Source organism: Melospiza georgiana, chromosome 19 (genome assembly GCF_028018845.1).
Source record: "Melospiza georgiana isolate bMelGeo1 chromosome 19, bMelGeo1.pri, whole genome shotgun sequence".
Lineage (NCBI taxonomy): Eukaryota > Metazoa > Chordata > Aves > Passeriformes > Passerellidae > Melospiza > Melospiza georgiana.
In genome coordinates, this window is record NC_080448.1 from 6853888 (window position 1) to 6878121 (window position 24234).

Below are 24234 nucleotides of genomic sequence, written 5' to 3' on the forward strand. Positions count from 1 at the left end.
TGCCAGACACTCTTCCTAGTGCAATAAGCTAGAGGAATTCTCAATTAATACATGGAGCTTATGTATAAAAGACAAGAGGTTAAGTAAGATTGCAGTGCCCAATGGACCATCTGGTGAACATTAGGTTTGTCAATAAATCACAAAAGCACCAGTTCATCAAGAAAATTCCATTTCAAACCAATAAAAAAAAAAAATAAAAAAAAAAAAAAAAGGGAGGAAAAACCCTCACAAAATTGGAATTTTGATATTTTATAAAAACAGGAGCATTAAATAACTTTAATCTATTTTCAATTATTTTATTGGTTCTCTTCCAATGACCATGTGGCTTTCACATCCTGGATGTTTGTACATGAAAGCATCATGAAATAACTGGGTGCATCACCTCAGGAGAAGCTCCTCTCTTTGCTCTCAGTCTTTCTCCTCACCATGGGTGATAACATAGCAGAGGTTCTTATAGTCAAGGTTCCCAGAGACATCTGGAGGGAAAGCAGCAAACATCTGGTTGATCTGCCAAGCAAACAGAGAGAAGTGTCACAGACTGTGGGACAGCAACATGAACAGCTTTTCATTTTACACCCAGCTCAGCTCCCTGCTGCCCTGGTCCTTTAACCACCAAGGAGAAGTTTTCCTTGGGCTCGGTAAAGTTGAAACCAGAGTTGGAACATAACTGGTTAATAAAGTTCTGCTAGAATCCCACAAGTTCTCTGTTGAAAAGAGCTCTCCCTGAACCCCAGGTAAGCTCTGGTTGATAAATGTCCAGTCTCTGTTCTGACTGGAACAGACTGTCCAATCTGTTCTGTCCACAGACCAACTCCACTCAATCTCCTCTTCTGAGAATAAAGTGCCCCTAAATTCCTCCCAAACAGCAGAATCCATGCTGTCTCTCACAAACCACCAAGTCAGTACATTATTTCAGATTTCAAACCAAGTAACTCACAGAAATGGAAACCAGAACACAGTCCCCACCCAAATTCACTTGGACTCCAGTAGATCAATTGCCCAGCTGCCCTCCATGGGGAGGAGCAGCACGAGATAGGCCACACTTGCACTTGGATGGGAATCCAAAGAATCAGTTTGACTTTGATTTAGCCATGGAGCTCTTTAGAAGAGATGCTTTGAATTGTTTCTAATTGCCAGAGCTGGCATCAACCTCTTCTCAGGCTGGATTTCAGCTAAATTCATGCATTTAAAGAGGGGCAAGGACTTAGTGCTGAACAGGAGCTGGATTCCTGGTTTGAATGAAGTTCCTTACCTCTTCTTGACTGAACCGGTCTGCCTGTGTCATGAGCATTTCTTTGATGCTGTTCAAATAAAATGAAATAACCTGATTAAAGGGTGATAATGGCACATGACAATTCAGATGGCAAGATCCCTCCTGAAGTTGCATGAAAGAAAATCTGTGTGACCGCATAAATTAGAGCTGCTAATCCTTACATGATATTGTAAGAGATTTTCTGTGGGCACCCATCAGTGTCAATGCCTCGCTCTGCCAACTTATTTCTCTTTTGTGACACTTTATAGAGGTTTAAAATTGTTTAAGGTTATTACTGTAATTGAAATACAGCAATTTTGTATGCTTATCTTAGCCTAAAATGGTAGGTTTCCTCACTTGCTGCTTAAAGTTTGGATCACTTAACAAAACCAAAAGAGGGAATATTTTCTGTAAAATCTGAGGATGAAAGGAACAGAGCATGAAATGAGAAAGAGGACTTGAAAGAGAACTCGAGCCTCTATTGCCAGTCATCACTGGAGAATGCTTTATTTGCATGCAGCCATTCCCAGAGGAGCTGTGGAGCTGCATGAGCCCTGCTGTATTTCACGGTGCCCTGTCTTGATCTGGAGTCACAGCGCTGGAACACGGAGCTTATCCCACACACAATCTGCATCCCGTGCAATTACATCAAAGAGAATCTTTTGGGGGCAGTCTCTCAGCTGATTTACCCTCTGTTTTAAACCCATTGTGGGAAGGCAGTCGAGCATGTAATTTTTTTTTTTTTACCTAAGTTTAGAGGTGAATAGAAAAGCCAGGAAGAATTATTTTTGTTTCTAGTCTAACCCTTGTACATAAAATATCTTTATACCTCCCCCAGTTTCTCATGTACTGAGGGCAGCACATGCACCACTCGCTGGGACATTCACCAGTATAAACTCACTTAGATTCACATAAACATCCCTTCAATAACACCAATAATTTCCTCTTCCTGTAGAAGAATTCCTATATTAATCTCACAGTTTTCATTCACGCTGAAGAGGCAGAGTTGTCTCCTTTTGTCGCTACCAAATGTATTTATACATTATCAGACACAGCTCTGGAGCAGTAAAACAAACTGTAAAGCTGTGATAACAGGTGAGCAGTCTGTTGTACAAAAACAAAAGCTGAGGCAAATATAGAAATCTGGTTTGGTTTGTGGATTTGAAAAAAAAAGCTGCTTTTTTCAAGAATTTGTTGTGGGGGGAGTGAGAGTGGCAGCTTTTCTAGAAGAAGTCCTTTCTGCTTTTTAAAGGGAATATTTAAAACTATTTCTAACAGAAATGTTAGAATATATAGAATATTTATAACAGAAATCATGCCTGAACAGGAACATTTGCAGGGGAGCAAAATTCACCTACCATGGGTGCAGATGTTCAGGCAAAACAATAAATCCTCCCTTTCAGCACATGAGAAAAGTCCCCCAGACAGAAGTGCAGTTTGGGTGGCAAAGCTACAATGGCACTCACAGCTCTGAAAAATTATTTTTTTCCAGGAAAAGGCTACACATCCCAGTCTGCAGCAGGGGCACAGACACTTCTGCAGCTCTTGTTGGTATAAATGCACATTTGGAAGCCCAGAAAGGGAAAATTGAAAACAATGAAGAAGGACAAGTGTGAAAATATCTGTGCAAGCTTTGGGAACACACAGAGCTTAAGCTAATTGGTATATTTTTCTTGCATTACTTCACCATTCTCTGTAGTTAGCTAAATTTCTTCATCCCTTTGTCTCAAGTTTCTGTTTCTGTTCTGTTCCTCTGGCCATTTGGTATGTGACTGCATTTTTGAAGGCAAATTCTCAAATGATCAGTGGGTGCAAGAGTAGAGAGATCATTCCTCTCAGCATAAATTATTGGATATATTGGATATATATGGATTATTGGATATATATGCCCTGGACAAACAGAATTAGCAAATGCAAATGGAAGTGTGATCCAGGAAGAAGCTTGGTGAATAGAAGGAAGCACTTACAGCAGTTTTGTCAGAAGTCACAAATAAACTTCATTGCAAACAAGCCTGAATTAAAAAGAGATCTGGGCACTGTGTGTCTTCTATTCACATGCTTAAAGTATTTAGGGGAAAAGAAAAGATCAAATATCTAATTATAATCTTCTGATGCACAGCCCAGTAGGCTCTGGCACACTCACAAGGAAGAAGGACTGACTAAAGGATCCATGCACATTTTCCATTATTTATTTTATAGGGAAACAAACACTCACCATTTCCAAAGCCAAAAATTATGCACTTTTTTTGGTTTTGTATCTTGTTTTCTTTAGGAATCTTATATTCTTCTCAAAAAATAGCCCAAAAACCAAACCAAACCCCCCATTCCCCAAAAGAATTTCATTTGCCTTGACTTAGGAGTGTAAATATTGTCTCTTGTCCTGGCTCACATAAATTCATTCTACATTTACAAATACCTTGTTGCATTCTGATATCTTTAAAGCCTTTTAAAAAATTATCTGTAAAATCTCTGGGACATTTTTGGTTTTCCTCTGGGTTTGCCTTTTCTACAGAGCTGTCTTGGAGGAAATCAGGTGAGTGGGAAGGAGCAGAGCTCCACAGCTATGGGGAGAACCATCTCCAGCTCAGCCAAACACCTCCAAAGCCCAGCATGCCTGGGACCTCTTCCATCCCCTGGGTCCATTTTCCTTTGGCCCAAATCTGAAAAGTTTCATTGGCCTCAGCATCAGGCACAGTTGGTGTTGGCCTGAGTCACTCTGCCCCACGAGTGGCATTTGGGACTGAATCATCCAACCTTTCCAAACACTGCCCCAGTTTACACCAGCTGAGAATGGGACTGGGAGCTTTTTCTCTTTTTGACATCATGCTGTGGGAAGGGTTTTATGTGTGGTATAATGATGCAGACAAACAAAGTCTGTCATTGAATTTGGAAGTAAGTTATAAACTCCTGGAGCTTCTGGAAAGGTTAGAAGGCTCCATCCCAGCTACCATCACATGGACTAAGTGAGTCATTTCCAGACTAGAGGTGAAAACACGCAGAGGGAAGAAACATAAAAATCCCCAGAAGGATGCTAACTCCATGAACATAAAAATGAAGTTCTGATTAAAAGGTCAGCATGACTGGTTTTTGAGAGAAACATTCCAGGATTTTTTAATACGGAGAAATATTATTTATTAGCATTAACTGTCGCATTGAAATGGCTGCATGAGCCAACAGAAAAATTATTTCAAAACTTCAAATGTCTACATTTTGGAAGCATATGAATAGAAGTTAAACCTCAAAGACATCCACAGAATTGATTTAATGGTTTGTTCTGTAATGATCAACATTACCCTCGGGTCTAATAAGTAAACATTATGCTCTGTTGTGGTGATGAACTAAAACAATTGTCTAATGTTAGCAGTGCAGTGGGGGTGGGGACAAGATTGACCTTTTCCATCAAGGAAAAATTAAATATTTCTCTCTCATCTTCCTTTTGGAGTGTGATACTGCATTCCTAATTTGCCCCAAACTCCAACTGGCTTCCAGCATCCAAGGAATGTAGAGCTGAACACAGGGTGGCAAGATGCAGATTTTGTATGCAGGATATTGTTACAGATAGTGGTGGGAAATATAACGTTTCATGGGTTCTGGAGTATCAGAAGGTTGTATTTCATGGCTGTGATTTCACTACTGTGTGATCTGCCCTATTTGGTAAAAGGCTGCATTAATTCTGTTGTTTGAGTCACTTCTGATATGATCCTCTGACTCTTCTTCCCAAGCTCTTTGGGTGATGTTAACCTCAAAACCATCAGGACAGATCTTAACCTTCTGTTCCTTCTGATTGGTTTCTATATCCACTTGTGTTTAATTAATTTGGAATTTCTCACTCAAAGGTCTCTCTTATTTTGCATATTGCAGAAGTTCTCAGACCCACTGGGGTACTGCCATAGAAAACCACCTTGGTAAAGGAAAGAGATATTGAACACGAATCTTACATTTTCAACTACCTTTCATCAATTATTGCAGATAGTGTCATGGAAATCTCCACAGGGTTCTGGTCAGAGGCTATCACATCATAAACAGCAATAATTGATGTAAATGCAATTTTGTAACTCGTAGTTCCCTGATAGATTTCCTATACATATCATGCTTTATAAAAACCACCTGAAATGGCTGCTGCAGAAGTACAGACCTCAAATTCACCAGGAAATTTCAGCATATGAACAAATTTAAGCATATACATAAATCTAGGTACATAAACCACTTCTCTGGAGCAATAGGTCCAATATCCTTATCCTCTGCCCTGATGTGATATCATTTATCTCACTCACCTGAAAGTCCTGCTTGCACCATTCTGGCAGTGCAAGGAGGGTTTGCATTTGTGCAAATACCTCTTAAAGTCCTTTTACATTGCTTTGTTGGTGCAACAGGATATGAATACAAATGAAGTTCTGCCTCCTTATTTAAAAATAGCCATATTGACAATAATTGCCAGATTATTAATAGTATTATTTGGTTTGGCTCTCACTGTATCTAGTGGAATTTTACAGCAAATTATTTCTAGAAGCAGAAGGCTCAAATGATAAACACATAAAAAGGAAAATGTCCAGCACTAAAACCATGTCTCAGAGTTAATTAAATTGATCACTTTTTTAAAGAGGGGAGTAGCTTTCCCATTTTAGTCAAGCACTGAGAGTTAGGCACCAGACATTCATTTTAATTTTACATATGGAGTTAATTTACAAAGAGTCATGTGTCGATTTATATCCAGACCTTCAAAAAGAGGCTATCTAATGGCCTACATGTGATTATATTTCCGTTGGCTCTTGCAATGTCTGAAGACAATAACATCTCTTTTTGGTATACAAATACACTCATACAACAGTCCAGACTTTTAACTCTGGCTTACAAAGCTAAATGTTTCTCTGCCTCTTAAAATACTATGAAAAATGCAGCTTTTAAGCAGTTCTTTAAAACTCTGCAATTATTATTATTGTTGTTATTCTTCTAAAGGATTGGAAATAAACTTACTAGTCTGCCTTTATGCGGCCTTTTCCTTCTGGGTCGAAAATCTTAAAAGCATTCAGAATGGTTTCTTCTGGGTCCGTGCCTGAAATTAATGAAATATAATTTAGAAGCCTGGATGTATTTCTCTGGCTGCAGAATACTTGCTAAGTAATTACATTCGCTTGAAAACAGTGCAAAATGGAGAATTCTGCAGTTGTGGGTTTGAAGACAAAGGTTCCCTGAGTCGGCAGCATTTGTCATGTCAGATAAACAATAGAGGTGAATAGTTCAATGCTCAGAAGCTTAAAAATAATAACTCATATCTATTCTATGTCTGCAGGAGAGAAAACTTCCAGGAACTGGTCTCCAATATCAGTACCCAGAGGATTAGTGGCTTTCAGAAATGAAAATATAACAAACTGTTTCCCTCACTGGCTTCCTTTAATCTTGCACTGTACGTTCCTTGTAAAAACACTTTTTGATGTTACTTGTTCTTGGCCATATAGAGAAGAGGTTATTTCCCTCACTAAGGGAAATGGAGCTCATCATAAAATCCAAATGCCAATGGAACGCAATGGAAACAGGATGATCAATGTGAGATGGTGATCTGCACTTAAATCCCATTGTGCCCTTCTCCTTAAGTGTCTCTTCATTAAGTGTTACTTACAGAAACAGGATGGTGTAAAGAATTAGACTGTGGCTACAAGATTTTGCTTCTGCTCTTAGCTGGGCACAGATTTTTAGTATGACTTTAATATCCCTGTCCTTCTGTTCCCAGCAGTAAAATGATTGTAATGGTCTCCCTTTTCTTCCTTCCATTATCTATCCCATCTCTTTAGACTGGAAAACATTTGTGTCAGGGACTCGTTTTCACAGTGCCTTAATCTTGGCTGGGGCTTCTGACTATTCTGTAATGCTGCAGATTCTGAGTAGACTCATTTTCAACCCACACCAAAGGATACACTGTGTACTCTGTTCCTGACTGTTCCCCAATATTTCAAAATATTCCTGTAGTATACACAATACAAATCTTTGTAACTGTAGGAAACCAAATTTACAAGCAGATGAACTGGTTCCATGGACAAAATGAAGCTATTTGGTATGCTGAAAGAGTGATTAAAAAAGGATACAACAACAAAGGGGTTGCAGATTCAAAGTTTGTTTCAAAGTTTGGCAGAGGTAGAACCAGAACAGAACCCAGCCAAGGTTCCCTGCTCTACAGACTCTCCTGATGCCTTCACAGTTTGCTTTGTTTGAAAGATTTCACAAGGATTAGCAGGATCCTGCAGGATAGAATAGTGAACACACCTCGGGCTATGTGGCCTCCTCCTTGCCACACAATGGCCATGTACATTATTTTTGCCAAGCTGTAGGCAGTGCATTCAAACTGCAATGAATCTGTGATCAATACAAAGAGCATTGGTGTTTAATGAGTGTTTGGATTGTCCCATGAAGAGAAACATCCCCCAGCTCTGAGGAGAGGGCTGCATTTTAAGTAGTCACCGCTGTGGGGGGGATTTTTTTTTCCTTACTGTGTTTTACATTTTCTACTCTGTCATATCCTTGGACTTTGGCTTTGAAGAGAAGCAATGCAGCAGGCATTCTTTATTGATTAGCTGGTAAATAAAGTGGTTTCTTTGATGTGCGGCATCTCTGTTTTCTGTACAAATTGTATTATTCTGACTCCCTGTAGAAGCAGCTCCATGTGGTTGGCATTAACATAAACCGAGTTTTGTTAGCTGTTCATCTGGCATCATAATCTCAACATACAAAGCTAAAGCTCATCCTGAAAATCCCAGCTTCCCCTTTATGACAGAAATCAATTATAGCACAACAAATTTTACTTAGAAAGCACCTTTCACCAAATTCTCTGAGTGGTACTTAGCTAATAAAGAGTGTTGCAAAATTGCCATATCCACTTCCTCTAGCCCTTTCTCCCTTTCTAATTGCACTACAAAGGCTCTTCATCCCAATTAGTTTTGATTGGGAATGTGCAGTCTTTTGGCTCTGCTTCCTTTGCATGACAAACCCAACCAGAAGGGCATGACAAGCACAGCTGTGATTTTCCCTTCACCAAATGGAAATTAAAAAAACCCTCCTCCTTTGCTAGTAGCCAACAGGAAACCTGCAGACAAGAGGGCTCTGCTTTGCCATTCACCTTCCTGTGCTGGCTCTGCTTTTAGGCCTCAGGATTGGCAGGGCCAGAGGCTTTGCCAGCTCCAGCAAGGGGGAAGAGGGGAGAGGAGGAAGAGGGGAGAGGAGGAAGAGCTCATTTCCATGCTCACAAATGGAATGGGCAGCAGGGCACCCCACAACAAGCATTCACATATCCCAGGAGGAAGAATATGGAGGAGGGAACTCCGTACTCTGCCAGAAGACACCTGGAATGTCCTGGTGGAGGTGCCACACACAGGTCGATGTCTGGGCAGTAAAATCCTCTCCTCAGCCAGCCTTCTCCATCACCCCTCGTGCTTCCCAGACTTCCTGCCCTCTTTAGCAAGAGTGTCTTTCTTCCAGAACCAGCTACATGAATTCTTTCTTTCAGACCTCTCTGTTTTCTATTCCAAGCATAGAAAACCCTTCACTGGAATTGTGTTTGGCAATACAAAGCCAGAGTCCATCAACCAAACAATAAATGTTTTTAAGATATGATCAGATTTTTCCATTTTTCTATTCATTAGTTATTTTTACAAACTTCTGGAATGTGCTTGGCTAAGACCAGCCCTGCTTTGAAGGCTTTCACCTTTCTCTCATGCCTGTAGGAAGATGACTGGAGTTCTGTCTTGGCCTCACACCCCCCCTCTTGCAGTTTCCACCCATTAACTGGAGAGGAAACATGACTAAATTACCAGCTCACACAGTGAATTTACTACCCACATTTCCTGAACTTCCCACAGTGTTCCTTACATATTCTGGGGAAATGGGTAAAATCCCTCTCCCTTATCATTGTAAATCCACTGAAATTTAATTATTTCAGTTTATCCACCTCATTAAGGGTTATTCAGTAAAATCTTCACCTAATGGCAAAATCACCTCAAGTGACACTGAGGTTCGGCCATGGAGTTACAATTAATACAGAAAATGAGGAAAGCCCATATTTGCTTAATGTCCTAAGGAGTGCAAAAAGGGTGGGTTTTTAAAAAACAACCCAAAACCAGCTAACACAGGGAGTGCTATAACTAGAGCATGAGCAGGAGTTCAGCCCAGGAGCCTTCTGATGGTGAATAACTCCCCTGCACTGTGCTCCAGGCTGCTGAGGTTTCATCACATTCTGGACCCCAACTCAGCCCTTTCATGTTAGTTTGTGTAAGCTAAATCACACCTTTGAGTTGTCCTCTGCACCGTCCCTCAGCCTTTCATTCTTCCCCTCTGTCTGCAAAACTGGAGATCCCTCCTTGCCTCTAAGCACTGTTCTGTGGAGACATTATTGTAATTTGCAAGGTGCTGAGATATTTCAGTGCTGAGGATCTTTGACAGATACCTCTCCAATCCCCCAGAGGTACTTACCTTTCAGCTTTTCCCCAAACATAGTAAGGAAGACAGTGAAGTTAATAGGACCTGGCGCCTCCTTCACCATGTCTTCAAGCTCTTCATTCTTGACATTCAGACGACCTGCAGCAGAGATCATTTTTCATAATAAATCACAAATTGTGTTTCAAAAAACGATTCCCATTCATCTCCTCCCACTGGGGAGCTCAGGGCTCTGTGCAACTTTGCTAATAACATGGTAGAACACAACTCCCAAATACCCCAGTGAAAAAGAAATTGGCAGAGCTGGCTCTGAGATCAAAGGGTGATTGAAGGAGCAAGAAGGATAAATAACACAGACATGGCCAGCAGTGGACGAGAGAAGGGGAACTTCCAAATAAACTGCTTTTTGAGTTGGGGCTTTTTTTTTTTTTTTACCTCAGGTGAAATATGGGCCCCACTGATATTAATATAGCAGAGATCAAAGTGACTGAAGTGAATCCAAGGTCTCAGTTTTTGCCCTCGTGGATATTGAGACACCTCTCTGAGTAGAGGGCAGATGGATGAGATCCCTTCCCCATCCTTGTGCAGCCCTATTGATGAGAGTTTAGACCCTGGCAACCCTCCTCAAATTGAGTGGTAATTTGCTGTGAATGTACTTTATAGGCATTGAAAGGCTTCACTGAACAGGAAAGATAGCAGAACTTGGCCTTAAGAAATAAATATTTCAGGGTAACAGTAGCTACAGGCCAAAGTTTGCAAACCTCATTGTCACAATAAAGAGTTCAGGAGCTTCTGCTCCTTGCACTGACTCTGCTGGCGTCTGATTCCACCCCGGGGAGCACTAAAGATTCTTATCAAGCTCTTTTTAATAAGCTCCAGATGGCAAAAGCCCAAATGCCTACATCACTGTTCAAGCCTCAAATGCTGCAAGAAGGATACAACTCCAGGTTTGGGATCATGAGCGCTTGAATTTTTTCTTTCCTTGGGAAGATTTGCTCTTATGTGTTTGATATCCTCAAGGTTGTGATAGCCATGGAATGGACAATACCTAATCTCATGACATGCACATTTCACCCCACACAAACTCCCAGAACTTCACATGGAGCCCTCCTGGGTTTGTGTGGGCAGAGGGGCAGCTAGTCCATGACTGCAGTGCTAATCAGTGCATATTCCATGGCTCCCAGATGAAAAAGCCTGGGTTCAGAGGCAAATCAGAAATGCCTAGCATGGACCCCTGCTTGGGTGGGCTTCTTCTGAAATAGTTGCAGGGGAGGGATCAGATCTTCATTCCACTCCCTGCTCAGGACACTTTCCAGCTGGAGCTGTGCAGTGAGATCCCAACCACCACAGGGAGGAAGGTCAAACACAACAGGTTTCCTTTTGCCCCTGTGTATCTCATTTCTTCCCCCACTGTCATTCTAATACCAACCTTTCTTCTGTGCTTGAAATTGAGACAGCATATCTCTTAAGTATTGAATTGTTAGTTTACCTAGTGCAGCAAATGTGTCTCTCAAATCTGCTTTGTCAATAAAGCCATCCCTGTTCTGATCCATGATGGTAAAAGCCTGTGGGAAGGAAAAGGAACAGGAATTGCCATTTCCATTGCACAGAACAGTGCTCCAGTCACACACATCAGTCCATGGGAGGATGATATTCATGCTGTAAAAAGGAATATTTAACTTCCTTTGATTCCTCCACATCATTGCACTTTCCTCACTTTCAACACATTACTGTATCTTGGCAAGGGGCTTAATTAAACCCACCCAAACTTCTTCTTACTAAATTAATGCTCAGTGCAGCGTGCATTGGGCTGAAGCCAATGCTGGCAGCTCCAGCCATTCAGCCCTTAACCCATAAAAGTTTGAATTAGGGAGGCTTTAGTCAGGGCAGATTTAGCCAGAGTTTGCTCTGTGTTTATACCTTCCCCATACTCCATTCTTTGAACGAGGCTGAAATGTTTCTGTAAAACATTTCATTTCTGTGGATATCTCTCTGCTATCAACCTGAAGTCGATACCTCCTGAGCCTTAGAATGATCCATCACACAGAGATAGCTGAATTTTCAAAAGTACTGAGAAATGTAAGTTCCATAAAATTGTTTATTCAAAGTTTTTCCCCTTTCCAATACACTGCATCTTTGAGACTGTGCTGTGTGCTCTGACTGACACTGATGTGCTGACCTTAAATACCCTTGTCAGGCAAAATTTAACTTTTGATAGATAAAAACAGTTGTTTTTTTTTATTTTCAGCCAACACAAACTTGGTGTGCTCTAACCATTGTTTACCAAGCCAGCTAACTGCTCATCTATCTGTTTACCCATTTGTGTGTCCATCTCTTGGCTGCCATCACACTTATAATGTTTCATTGATTTGGAAAGATTTTAATGACCTGAAATTCCCCTGGCCATGCCATGGGGAATATGAGTTGATCCTGGCATGACTCTGAAGCTGGTTATCTGTCTGACAGGTACATCAATATGGGACAGTATCTTTGCAATGGCCAGGAATTATTCTTTCTTCAGACAGTGCTCCCCTGAGATTGCAGTAACTTGCAGAGTTTTAAAGTCTGCTGCCCTACAGGGTGCATTTCTTCCCATGAACAAGTTATCTCCACAAATCTTCAGGTATTTTCTCCTCCAGTTGCTTGCTAAGCCTCACTGCTCACAGCCCAGTTTGCCCATGAGGCTCCATTCAGTATTATGTTCATAATCTTATATTTACCTTCCAATCAATCCCCTTACAAAAAATTAAGCCCAACTCTTTGGAGATGTTTTGCCCTTGCTTTAAATGGTGATTCCCCATAATTTGGAAGCAAAAGAGAAAGAAGATATGAAGAGCAAAGCCAAACCCAGGCAGCTCACAGGAGACAGGAAGAGCATCAGGCACTGTAATGGATGAATTTTAAATAACATAACAGCAATGCTGAAACATTTGCTGATGAGCTGGTTGAAATCTCTAGATAAAAATATTCTAATCCAAACCAGGTTTTCAGAAATATGTGTCCCAGATTTGCAGTCCTTAGACACAACATGGTTTTGGGTTTCACTCGACCACTCCACTGCCTCATGCTTTTGCCATTATTCTGCCACCCATCCCCTTAGAAATGCTCCTGGTATTATCTTATTTAAAGAAGATCAAATAATGGCATTCTGTCCAGTTCTTTGTGTTGGTCCATCTTCAAACAGTAATTCCCAAAGAAATTAAAATTGAAGGTTCCTATGATATGGAGAAGAAGTGGGAGAAGAGAGTCAAATATTCCCATTGACTGCAGGGAAATGATTGGTGGGTCCAGTTAATTTAGCTGGGTCATATCCCCAGGCCTTGCCTTGGGTTTGGTCTTGTCCATCACTGAGCTTTCCTGGTGGGAATCCTGAAGAAAAGTAAACTTGAAAGCCACAAGAAGGCACAACATGAAAGAGCAGACATTTATCACACTGGAAATTGCTTTGGAGACATGAGTTAGAAAAAATGGGGAAAAAATCAGTAATTTAAAATGACAAACCAGTGCAGAATGTGATGGTCTCATGGACTCTCGAATTTGTCCCCACAGAAAAAGAGCAGAAACTCATCAAACAGATTATGTGTCTTTTATATTCTCCAGCTTTTAGGCCACCCATCAGTTTTACCTCCTCAGAGGTAACTGGTCAAAGAACCTACAGTGCCTGGACCACCAAATCCCTTGGGAGCTGAAAGCTGCTTACTTCATCTCCACATGTTGTCTTGTTTTATTGGCATTTGTGGAGAAAGCTGAGGGCTTCTTGGCATTTTCATTTCTCCTTTGTGGGCAGCTTTAGAAGGGCACAGATGAATATTTTCTGTTGCTGTTGTGGAACAGAGCAGGAATGAAAGCCCTGGTTCAGCCTGGCATCTCTATTCAGGACAATACTTGAGCACATAAGACTATTCTTATTTAAAATACCACTTAACTTTAACATGTGCTCAAGTGTTTTCCTGAATCAGGGCTGAAGTGGATGAGCTGATGCTTTTCCTTTATTTTGGGGTGGGGGCTTGGGTGCTTTTCAAATAAGTCTAGAGAGAAACAGGGGAGTGAGTGAGGGAAGTAAAGAAAGAAAGAATGAAAGAAAGAACAAACAAACACACAAGGAAAATGATCTACCAGCCAAAACCACAGGGATGATTCAGAAAACAACTGTGTGTTCTATTAAAGCAGATGGAGAATTGAATAAGGATTACAAACAAAACCTATGTTATTCATTAGCAATAACAGGAGACTATAGAGAACAGCAGAGTAGTGACCAACCTCTTTGAACTCCTGGATCTGGGTTTGTTCAAACATGGAGAAAACATTGGAACCACCTTCTATCTTCTTCTTTGCCTTTTTGGGAGCCTGGAATATAAATAAGAAGATCAAATATATATTCCTTTGTCTGTTAAGCACCCATGAAAACAAATTACATCTTCAACAGAAGGTAAAAACTACACAGTCAAGTAATACAAGCGGATTGTGCTTTGTTATTGCAAGGTTTTAAAATTCAATCTTATAGACAGATAGATTTAGATATAGATATGATTGAATATATATATATATTTATTTATACAAGGGATAAAAATTGCTGCCTTATTAACAGATTGAGGCTTTTTGCACTCCCTGCTGTGTCCTGGGACCTGACAGCTCAGACAAACCAGGACAGTTTGTCACTATGCTGCCTTTAAGAAGGTGAGGGACCCAAAGTGGGGCCCAGCCTCCTGCCTGGTGCACTGCTGGCTCCCCCAGGAGCTGCCTGTTCCTGGGGCAGGGTCACCTCCACCTCAAAGGATCCCAGGCCATGTCACACAGGGACCTCTCCCCTTCCATGCTGGCTCTGCAGAGCTCAGGGGTGACAGCCCTTGGTGTGCAGTGGTGTCACTTGAAGGTATGAGTTGGAATTCCCTAGAATTCTAGCCCTTGGTGTGCAGTGGTGTCACTTGAAGGTATGAGCTAGAATTCCCTGCCTGCTGTCTCAAGAAATTCCAGAATTCAGGTAAGTGCCTCCAAGGGCTCCCTCTTCCCAGTTCCCATGCTGGGACTGGCAGCCAGACTCCAAACAAGGCCCTGCATGAAGACTGAGCTCAGGAGCTGGAAAGGGAAGTTATATCATTTCCTACTCACACAGAAATGTTTGGAAATCTGCTTGGTCTGGACCAGCACTGACAGAACAGATTAATCCTTCCCAAGCAGGAACACCTTCTACTCCTGGAGCCTCTACTCCTGCACCAACCTATGGCACTGCAGTGCAGTACCTTACCAGACCATGTTATTTTAATATTCAAGATAATCATCTCAAATGAAAGGGCAGGACTGCTTTTATCACCATTCTCAAGTCTGGAGGCTGAGACAGAGCAAGATTGGGGAAAGAGCTACAATGATATCTAAGAATCTAATGCTCACTAAAACTCAGTCAGAACTAGGCTTCATTAAATATCTTTGAATAAGGGCCCAACCAGCTTGCCTAAGACAATATAGTTCTTGTTCTGCAGTAAAGAATAAAATCTGTGATTCCAAAGGATTACAGAAGTGTTTTAACCACAGTGTTATCCTTACTTGGGGCAGGATAATGAGCTGCAATGCCTTTTGAGTTCCCTTCCAGACAGATTACTTTTTTCTTTATCATTTTTACTTTTAAACTTCATTATCATAGTCCCACCTGGTTCTCGTGTCACAGAAAATTAGTCTTACTTAGTTTGGGCTATTCTGCATGAAACAGAAGGTAACTTCTACTGTCTCCTTTCATCAAAATAAAAAAGCCTGTGAAAGTTCAAATTCAATACTGATTTCAAATATCCTGAGGAGCAGAGCAGCTCAAGAAAATATTCCCACTTGACTCTGTTTGAAGCATACATTGTCTGATCAATTTAATTTGCCAGGCAGATTTCTGCACTCAGCCACCCTGGTTTAGATCCCAGGATATGGAAGGGGGGAAATTAGGGCAATGTTAGACACTCTCCCACATACCCACACTCCAGACCTGTCAAGCTCCTATCAGCTAATTCAAAGAACTAAAATTTGGAAATAGGAATGGAAATTAAGTGAAAAATATACTTGTAGTGAGGATAAAAACAAGGATAGAATGCCACCACAGGCATGGAAAAAAGAAGTTAATAAGTGGAATGTTTAATGAATGTAGAAATATTGATTTTGGAATAAACAGATTCCCTCCTCCTCCTCCTCCACATGAAATAAGTGCTATTTTGAGCAGTAATGGGCAATCTTCCACATAACGTGAGGTGCCTGGAGGAGGCTTTCAACACTTGCAGATCGAATGGAAATATTCAGAACAATCCTATGTATTTGCATGGGTTTGTTCCCTGAGGTAAAGGGGAAGCAGATGTGGCCCAGGGGAGAGTCCTGCCAGCTGTGGGGGGACAGCAGGGCTGGGGGCCTGGGCAGGGCAGTGGGGCTGGTTCTGAGGGCTCCTGGAGCTGCTCCTGCTGGACACAGAACAGGCTTTGCCCTCCTCATGGGCTCTTCTGCTGGGGCCAAACACAGCATCCATGCCCACACTGATAAATATTCCCCGTGCTAGGAAACCATGGGCAGTGGGGTCCAGCTCTTCTAAATGCCAAATACTGGCAATTCCTCCATTATTCCTCAGTTTATTGGGTTCTCTGGGCTGTAAGGCTTCAAGCAAGAGCCATAGCTCTAAGGAAGGACCAGATAAATGCAAAAGCTGCAGCTCAATAGCTATTAGAAAAGACCAGCAATTTAAAAACCACCCAAAAAGCTTCTGTACATTAGTGAAGTTCTTTTCAAGGCAAAGAAGATGGAAAACTGATTATACAGGGAATAATTACTGTAGCATCACAGAATCTTAGAATGTTTTGGGTTGGGTGGGACCTTAAAAATAATTTACTTCCAACCTAGAAGAAGTACTAGAAAAATTGATCCTAATATATTTGTTCACTGTTACTCTCTGGTTTGCTGTCTCCACGGATGACAGAGAAGATCAGTTCCCATGATGCCCAATCAATTTTTAGTTTTTCTGCTGAAGGTCTGGATATGGATCCCATTTATGACCTGCTCATAAATAAGAGAGGGCTGAGACCAGCAACACATTTCACAGGGGCCCATGAACAGCTGCCACGTGGGTTTGATTTCCATCACCAGGTTCAAGCTAAGTCTTGTAGTGTCCAACATAGAGCATCTTGGATTACCAGTTCCCAATACTGGGAATGCAGCTTACCTGCCCTTAAAAGCCAGAAAATTCATAATCACAGAGAGAGCTGCACCCCAATTTTGCACAAGGTGTGGGCAGGGAGGTGCTATGAGGGGGAAGGCTGAGAGAGAAGTAGGTGGAGCAGGAACAGAACAGAGTTCATTGTTTTTCTGGTGGGTAACTTGAATTAAAAGACAGCTCTAAGAGAACAGAAAAGAATAACTCAGAACAGAACAGTTCTGTGCTGCTGTCTGACAATTCCAAACACTCCAGAATTTTTTAATGAACACATTCATGGTTCTGACTCCAGAGTCTCTCTCTGAAAGAATGACATATTAAAAGGAACATCACAGAGCTGAGCAAACATATGGCTTCTAAGATGTCAAGGATTTAGTAGGTGACCCACAGAGGAGAAAGTGGGTGACTGACACATCCCTTCTGCCTGCCTTGATTTCCCAACTCTTGAAACCAAAGTGTGCCAGGCTGCACTTTGCAGAGATAGAGCAGCTCTCGTTGCAACATGTGCTGTGAGAGTGACATACAAAACGTGCCAGATGAGAAACTGAAGAGCTGAGGGTCCCCTGGGCTCGGGTTCCGAGGCCTCAATAGCACAGCAGTGGGAAGAATGTTGCAACAACTGAACAAGCCTATTAATATTCCTGCCTGAGAGTATTAATCATCCCATTGTGAAGAAAACAACACTTCACTTTAGAGGAGAAACCACAGGCTTGTCGCATATCACTCATTTGTCTTTCCAGTGTTAGCACTCTTTCAATTAGCCTGGATTTTAAAGGGTCTTTTTTGTTGTTGTTGTTGTTTTGTTTGGTTGGTTTTGGTTTGTTTTAGAGGCTTTAAATGAAGAAATGGAACCATACCAAAATCTGGTCCCAAGAAAACTCTGCTGTACCAGACATTTTCTTTGAGCTGAGTTTCTCTCACTGAGGTTCTTTATATTTCTCCTTTCTGGCAGCGTCAGGGAGCCCCAAAGAACCAGGGTGTGCAGGGACACAGGCAGGCAGAGACAATGAGTGTGTGTGGCCTTTGCCTCTCTGGATGTAAGAAAAGGGATCCATTTTTTATATGCTGCAAAGGTGGGAGGGGAGTGATGTTCAAGGGAATCAGAAGGAAATTTGATTTCAGGGTGACCTAGAAGAAAAGGGGGTGGGGAATCAGTTTCTGCCTCAACATACAAAGGAGGAAGGAGATGAAAATACCTTGTTCTTACTTCAGAACATGAGGCATTGTTTGCCCTGATAAATTCATAAAGAGGTGATGCCAGAGCAGATCCATGACACTGGATTATTGCAGAGCTTTATCATCTCAACCACTCAGTGCATTTTGCAGACAACCAAGAAAAATACAGAAAACCAGGCAAGATGCAGCAGGGTGAGCAAGGTCCCTCAGTGGCTGCTCAGGGGCACACTTTTACCCTTCAGTAAGTGGGAAGTGACAAACCTCCACCTGGCATTTCTGCAGGACAGGAACATCTCCACTGGCAGTCAGGAGAGATGGGCAGCACTCTGCCACAAGCTACAGCTTTGCTTTGCTTTGGTGTCGTTTGGTTTGTTTGGGGTTTTTTGGGGTTGGTTTGGGTTTGGTTTGGGTTTGGTTTGGTGTCGTTTGGTTTGGTCTGGTTTGGTTTGGTCTGGTTTGGTTTGGTGTAGTTTGGTTTGGTTTGATTTGGGTTTGGTTTGATTTGGGTTTGGTTTGGTTTGGGTTTGGTTTGGTGTCATTTGGTTTGGTGTAGTTTGGTTTGGTTTGATTTGGGTTTGGTTTGAGTTTGGTATTGTTTGGTTTGATTTGGGTTTGGTTTGGTCTGGTTTGGGTTTGGTTTGGTCTGGTTTGGGTTTGGTATGGTTTGGTTTGGTTTGGTTTTGGGTTTGGTTTGGTTTGGTTTGGTTTTGGGTTTGGTTTGGTTTGGAGAGGTTTGAAGAGGTTTGGGGAGGTCACTCCCTTGTTTAGCCCACCATACTCCAAGCCCCTCAGAAAATGCTCTTAATAATTAACAATTACATAATGTGGTGTTCCTGACAGCAAAGTCAAAAACACAAGCAGAAACACTTCCTTACTCAGCCACTTATTGCGTCTTCTTCTAATTTTTCTATGAAAGACAACTCAGTGGATGAGCAGGGAGAGAGCCCTGCAGGGAGAATCAGCAGTGGACACTGTTAAGAGCTTGATTTTGCTGTCCTGTGCCCTTAAGTGTTTATTCAGTCCAGGACAAAGTAGACATAAGATACCACCAGGTTTTTACTGTTTCACATTTTGTACTTCCTTCCTCTGCAACTACATGTACAACTACAGAAAAGGCAGAATCATCCATCATTTTGCTCAGACTTTGTCCCCTGCTGTGATCCACTGTAGGATGTCAACTCTCAGTTACTATTACTTTTTCATCCATCACACTCTCTCCTTGTTTTTCATCCACTCTGGGATCTCGGTGCTGACATTTCCTGTCTTCAAATTTCTGTTATCATCAGATACAGCTTCTGAATCAGAAGTTGCATCTCCGGCCTGGACAAGGGATTGCTGCAGCATGGGACAGGATATTTGTTGATTTTTGTCTCACAGGTTTGCTCTGCTGAGATAATTTACATTAGATCTGCACCAAACAACCCAGCTATGGACAAGCCACCGTTTTTTAGAGGGGTTTAGGTCTTTTCCATGGCAGGTGAGCAGCACAAGGCCAACCCAAGTGCATGCCTTGGAGGGAACAGTCTAGAGAAGTAAGCAACACAAACTGCTCTAAGGGCACAATTTGCATTTCAAACAGGCAGCAGCCTCAGATCATTCAAATAAACCACGTTATCAGAAGTGAGAAAGAGAAGATCTTTTTATTACCTGCTCTGCAGTCACAAACAGACCCCTCCCTTCTCATCCCCACTCCATTTTGTGTGCAGTCCCAGCCTGCACACACCCACACAGACACACCTTTGATCCCTGGTAGATACAGAAATCTGCTGGCCTCCAGCCTCCCTGCTTCACACTCTGGACACTCCAGGTTCTCCTCCTCCTCACAGAAACCCTTCCCTGTCACAGGCTCCTTCTCCTCCTGCAGACACACAGAGGGAAGGCTTCATCTGCCAAACTCATCCCGGAGCAGCAGAGCCTCCCCAGCCTCTCCAGCCACAGCCTTCTCCACCCTGAAGACATTCAACAGATGGGCCAAAACCCAACAGCTGGGCCAAAATCCAATAGATGGGCCAAAATTTATTCAATGGGCCAAAGCCCAACGATGGGCCAAAATTCAACAGATGGGCCTAAATTTAATAGATGGGCCAAAGTTCAACAGCTGCTTTTCCCAACCCAGCAAATCTTCTTCTCCTTCATGTGACGAGATGAGCAGTCCCTGTGTGCACACATGGGGCTGTCACACACATGGACACATGGTCACACAGACACACAAACACATATGGAGACACACACACATATATGGACAAACATAGGGACACACAGTCACAGACACATGGACACACATACACACTCCCAGGGCTGTCATTCACACACACTGACAGACACACATGGACACTCCCACTCCCAAGGCTGTAACACACACTTTCACGCACACACACACTGCCACACACAGTGACACACACAGTGACACGCACACAGTCACACACACACACTGACACACACACACATGGACACTCACAGGGCTGTCACATACACACTGTCACACACACAGTGTCACACACAGTGTCACACACACTCTGTCACACCCAGCCACAGCAGCAGTGCCACCAGCAGCTCCGTTCCAGCTGCCAGGTCGGTCACCGTGGCCGTGCTGCGGTCGGTGCTGTCTCAGTGCAGGTGGCACATTCCAGCCTGCAGAGCACATCTGAGCAGGGCGCAGGCTATTTTTGGGCACAGTGCTCCCCTCAGCAAACAGAAATGTGCTACAAGGTGTCACTCGAACTGAGCAAACACGGGGATGTTTGGGGAATAAGGAAAAGGCTTCCCTCTCCTTCCTTGTGCCACTGCCCTTCCTGATGCTCACCAGCACAGAGCATTCAGGGAGACACCACAGACCCAGCTGGTCTGAAATTCCCTGGAATTAACAGAGAGCCATAGACAGTTCTCAGAACTCCATTCCACAGCACTTGTGTGGTCTGCTCTTGTTAGAAAAATTATCTCCCTGAACCCTGCCTCTCTCACTGTCATCAGCCCTGGATGTCAGAGCCTAGTAGCACTGGCTGACTTGTAATTATTTTTTACTATGCTGCTTTGTCTGCACTAATCCTTTGAAAGTAGCTTTACTGCACATCTGAAATATTATGATGCTATAAAACCTCTGTAATATTTATAAATCCCTTAAGACATCATAAAGAGAGAAAAAAACCTCCCCACAGAGTTCATCTAGCATAATTACATATACATTTCCCTCTGATTAATAAAAAATGATCACTTCCTTATGTAAAGATATTCTTCAGCTTTCTTTCATTAAGGCTATTTTTTTCTTTCCATTTTAAATCTGTTTCATGTGTCCCTGTATAGTAAGGTACCTCAGAAGAGATTTTCCCAAAACAAAAGGCACAATGAAAAGAACCACCACAGAGCATCGTCAGTTGAGCTGGGAGCGAGGAGACAGACAAGTCTCTCACTATATTTTCACGTCTCCTAACTTAAGCATTTCATCACAGAATGTCCTGGAATATCTTCAAACATCAATGAGTGTTGGTGTGTCATTGAACTAAGCAGGCAGGGAAAAAAACTGATAAGTAAAATCTTGGGAAAAAAAAATAAAAAAGGGAAAAAAGAAAAGCTAAGACCCAGCACTTGTCCCCCACCCAAAAAAGGGCTGGTTTGGACTTTTCTGAGGCTGATTAAAGGGAAACCTGTAAATCCACACCTGAAGAGGCATAATCAGCACAAGGTCCCTTCTGAAGCACTGGTGAGGAACATGATTAATGTGAAACCACTGACACTGGGCTGGCACTGGCTGAAACTGGAACCTGTTTTGTGCATGGATTTTAGAAATGCCATTGAATGTGGTTTTGCCCTGCTCAGAACAGCACGTGGATCACATTCATCACCTGCTTAAATAGGATCAAGTTTGAACTAAGCTTTGAGAAAGCTTTTCATATACAACTCCCTCTCTGCTGTTCTCCACAATGAAATATTCCATAGCCCCAGGGAGCCACCGGCCAGCATTGCTTTTAGGCAGCCTGAAAAGGACCTGCAAAAAGGAGCAAAATAAACAGAGACAAAATCACCTGCTCTTTTTTTTTTTTTCCTAATACTGTTGTAGTCATTCCTCTGAATTTGCAGGAGACAAAGATCTGCCCACAGTTCCTTAGGCAGGAGTTCTTTGCTCTTTGGAATCACATCAAGTGAGGTGGCTGGTGGAGTCCCAGAGACAAAAGCCAACAGTGAGCAGGGCAAAAACACAACACAGAAATTTCTGCAGAGCTTCCTACTTCTCCTCATGGTCACAAGAGCAGCACAGACCCAGTTCCAGAGAAATCCCTTTCCCTCAGTCCCCATCACACCACAGCAGATCTTAATTCTATCTCACACCAGCCATGCCAGGGGTGTGAATGTGGGACAGAGCTGCACCAGCTCTTCCTTTCTGCAATTCCATCTATATTCTGTGCCTTCCTCCTTTGTGAAATACATGCAGAGCAGTCCTTGGGAGTTCCCAGCTCACTCTGTGGGGTATATCAGCATTCTGGATGTGATACTACAATGAGATTTCATGGGATGCTGTGTGATCATTCCTGCTCTGTTGGAATCATAAGAGTCAGAAAGAAATACAGAGATAAAGACATGGGGAAGGATAAAACCTACCATGGTGCTGCTGCTCCTTCCACCCCTGCTCTGCCAACCAGTCAGCCAACAAACACAATGCCAATTGTCTCTTTATATAGTGTCACCAAGGAATAAAAATATGCCTGCTCCAAGTTTAGACAATAGATGTAAGGTTGGAAAAGTGCAGTAATTGGATCCCAATACCATTCCAAGCATCTGTTCCACGCACAGCTTTTGCTTTCACAGAAATAATGCAGCAGATAAGCAGAGGAGGCAGTTGGGATACAATTGTACAGCACTCACAGCAAGCTTGAGCTGAAGGGGTTTTCCCATGTACTGCTAAATAATGAACACAGGGCATGCACTGGGAGATTTTAAGTGGACATGGCATTTTGAAAAAGCAGGAAGGGAAACACAATCCTTGAGAAAATGCTGGGGAAACCAGCAATAAATCCTGGCCACTTCAGTAGCCCCAGAGCCTGGTGCAGGCATTCAGAGCTCCAGCAAAGCATCTGAGGCTCTGCAGAACTGCATCTATAACTGGAGGGTGGAAAAGCACCTCTCTGCAGATGGCAATAAAGTGACTAAGGTCAGGTCTCTTGTCCCTGAATTTATAAAAATGCCTGAAGTCCAGGGCTGTTATCATCATATTTTCTGGAAAAATCTCTTTGCCCAGGATTTCTTCTCCTGGGAAGATGAGAAGCCTCAGAGAAAAAGGAAAACAATATTATCTCATTTGCTTCTCCTGTGTTTTGCTGCTTTGGAATGTGTTTGGAGATTGTTTATCCAACAGGTGATTGTTTCACTGGTTTTTGGTGTGAGTGTTTTCACTTATTGGCCAATCAGTGCCAAGCTGTGTTGAGGCTCTGGAAAGAGTCACGAGTTTTTCATTAGTATCTTTTAGCCTTCTGTAACTATCCTTTCTGTATTCTTTAGTATAGTTTAGTACAGTATTCTTTAATATAATACAGTATCATAAAATAATAAATTTGCCTTCAAAGAACATGCACTCAGATTCATCATTCCTTCCTCTGTCTGGGAACCCCACAAATACAAGAGGGGGCCATATCCCAAAATACTGCAAAGTGGTGGAGGGTCATGGATTTCAAAGCATGAAAGAAGAGGTGTGTGGTCATGAATGTGGCAGTGGGAGCAGGAAGAGAACAGGAGGCAGCGTAGGAGCCACAGGGACTGTGTCTCCCAGGGAATGCTCGTGGACATTAATACACATTCCATCCCATTGGAATTGCTGCAATGAGCCAAAACATTAACCACTATGAAATTGCAAAATTCCACTGACATGAAATCATGGTTCCTAAAGGTCTGATCTCTGTGTCTCTCAGAGTATCCATACAGGAACATCAGAACATTCAATTCAGCAGAAACAGCAGGTTTTTCAGGAACCTGCATCTGAAATTTTCTCTCCATCAGTCATCCCAACCTTGAGTCACAGCAGTGCTCAATCAATTAACTGAACTTTGAGACAGATGTGCATTCAAGTTTCTGGTTGAACAAGAACCTTGTTCTTTCTCCAGGTCCAGCCCCTTGCAGTGCTGTCATCTCTAATCTTAGATCTGACTGCATGCTCTTCAGGGCAAGGACTGCTTTAGCTATTGTGGGGCACCTGAAACACCTACAGGGATAATTAAGTAATAAACAG

At 42.4% G+C, this 24234-nt stretch overlaps 1 protein-coding gene across 1 annotated transcript; it reads right to left on the reverse strand.

The window, feature by feature from the left end:
* Positions 1 to 275: 275 nt before the first annotated feature.
* On the reverse strand, positions 276 to 22657 carry MYL10 (myosin light chain 10). The gene is made up of 7 exons (XM_058037567.1): positions 22614 to 22657; positions 13934 to 14020; positions 11163 to 11238; positions 9710 to 9814; positions 6227 to 6305; positions 1253 to 1301; positions 276 to 507 (listed from the first exon to the last, which is right to left on the reverse strand). Exons 1-7 carry the CDS (start codon positions 22614 to 22616, stop codon positions 409 to 411), a joined length of 498 nt encoding a protein of 165 aa, XP_057893550.1. The 5' UTR covers positions 22617 to 22657; the 3' UTR covers positions 276 to 408.
* Positions 22658 to 24234: the final 1577 nt, after the last annotated feature.

Bases quoted from the DNA above. Each gene is read 5' to 3' on its own strand.
- MYL10 (XM_058037567.1), bottom strand. The intron at 6,306-9,709 runs GTAAGTACCTCT...CATTAATTTCAG, and splicing joins GTTTGGGGAAAAGCTGAAAG to GCACGGACCCAGAAGAAACC. The intron at 508-1,252 runs GTAAGGAACTTC...TTTGCTTGGCAG, and splicing joins ACCGGTTCAGTCAAGAAGAG to ATCAACCAGATGTTTGCTGC.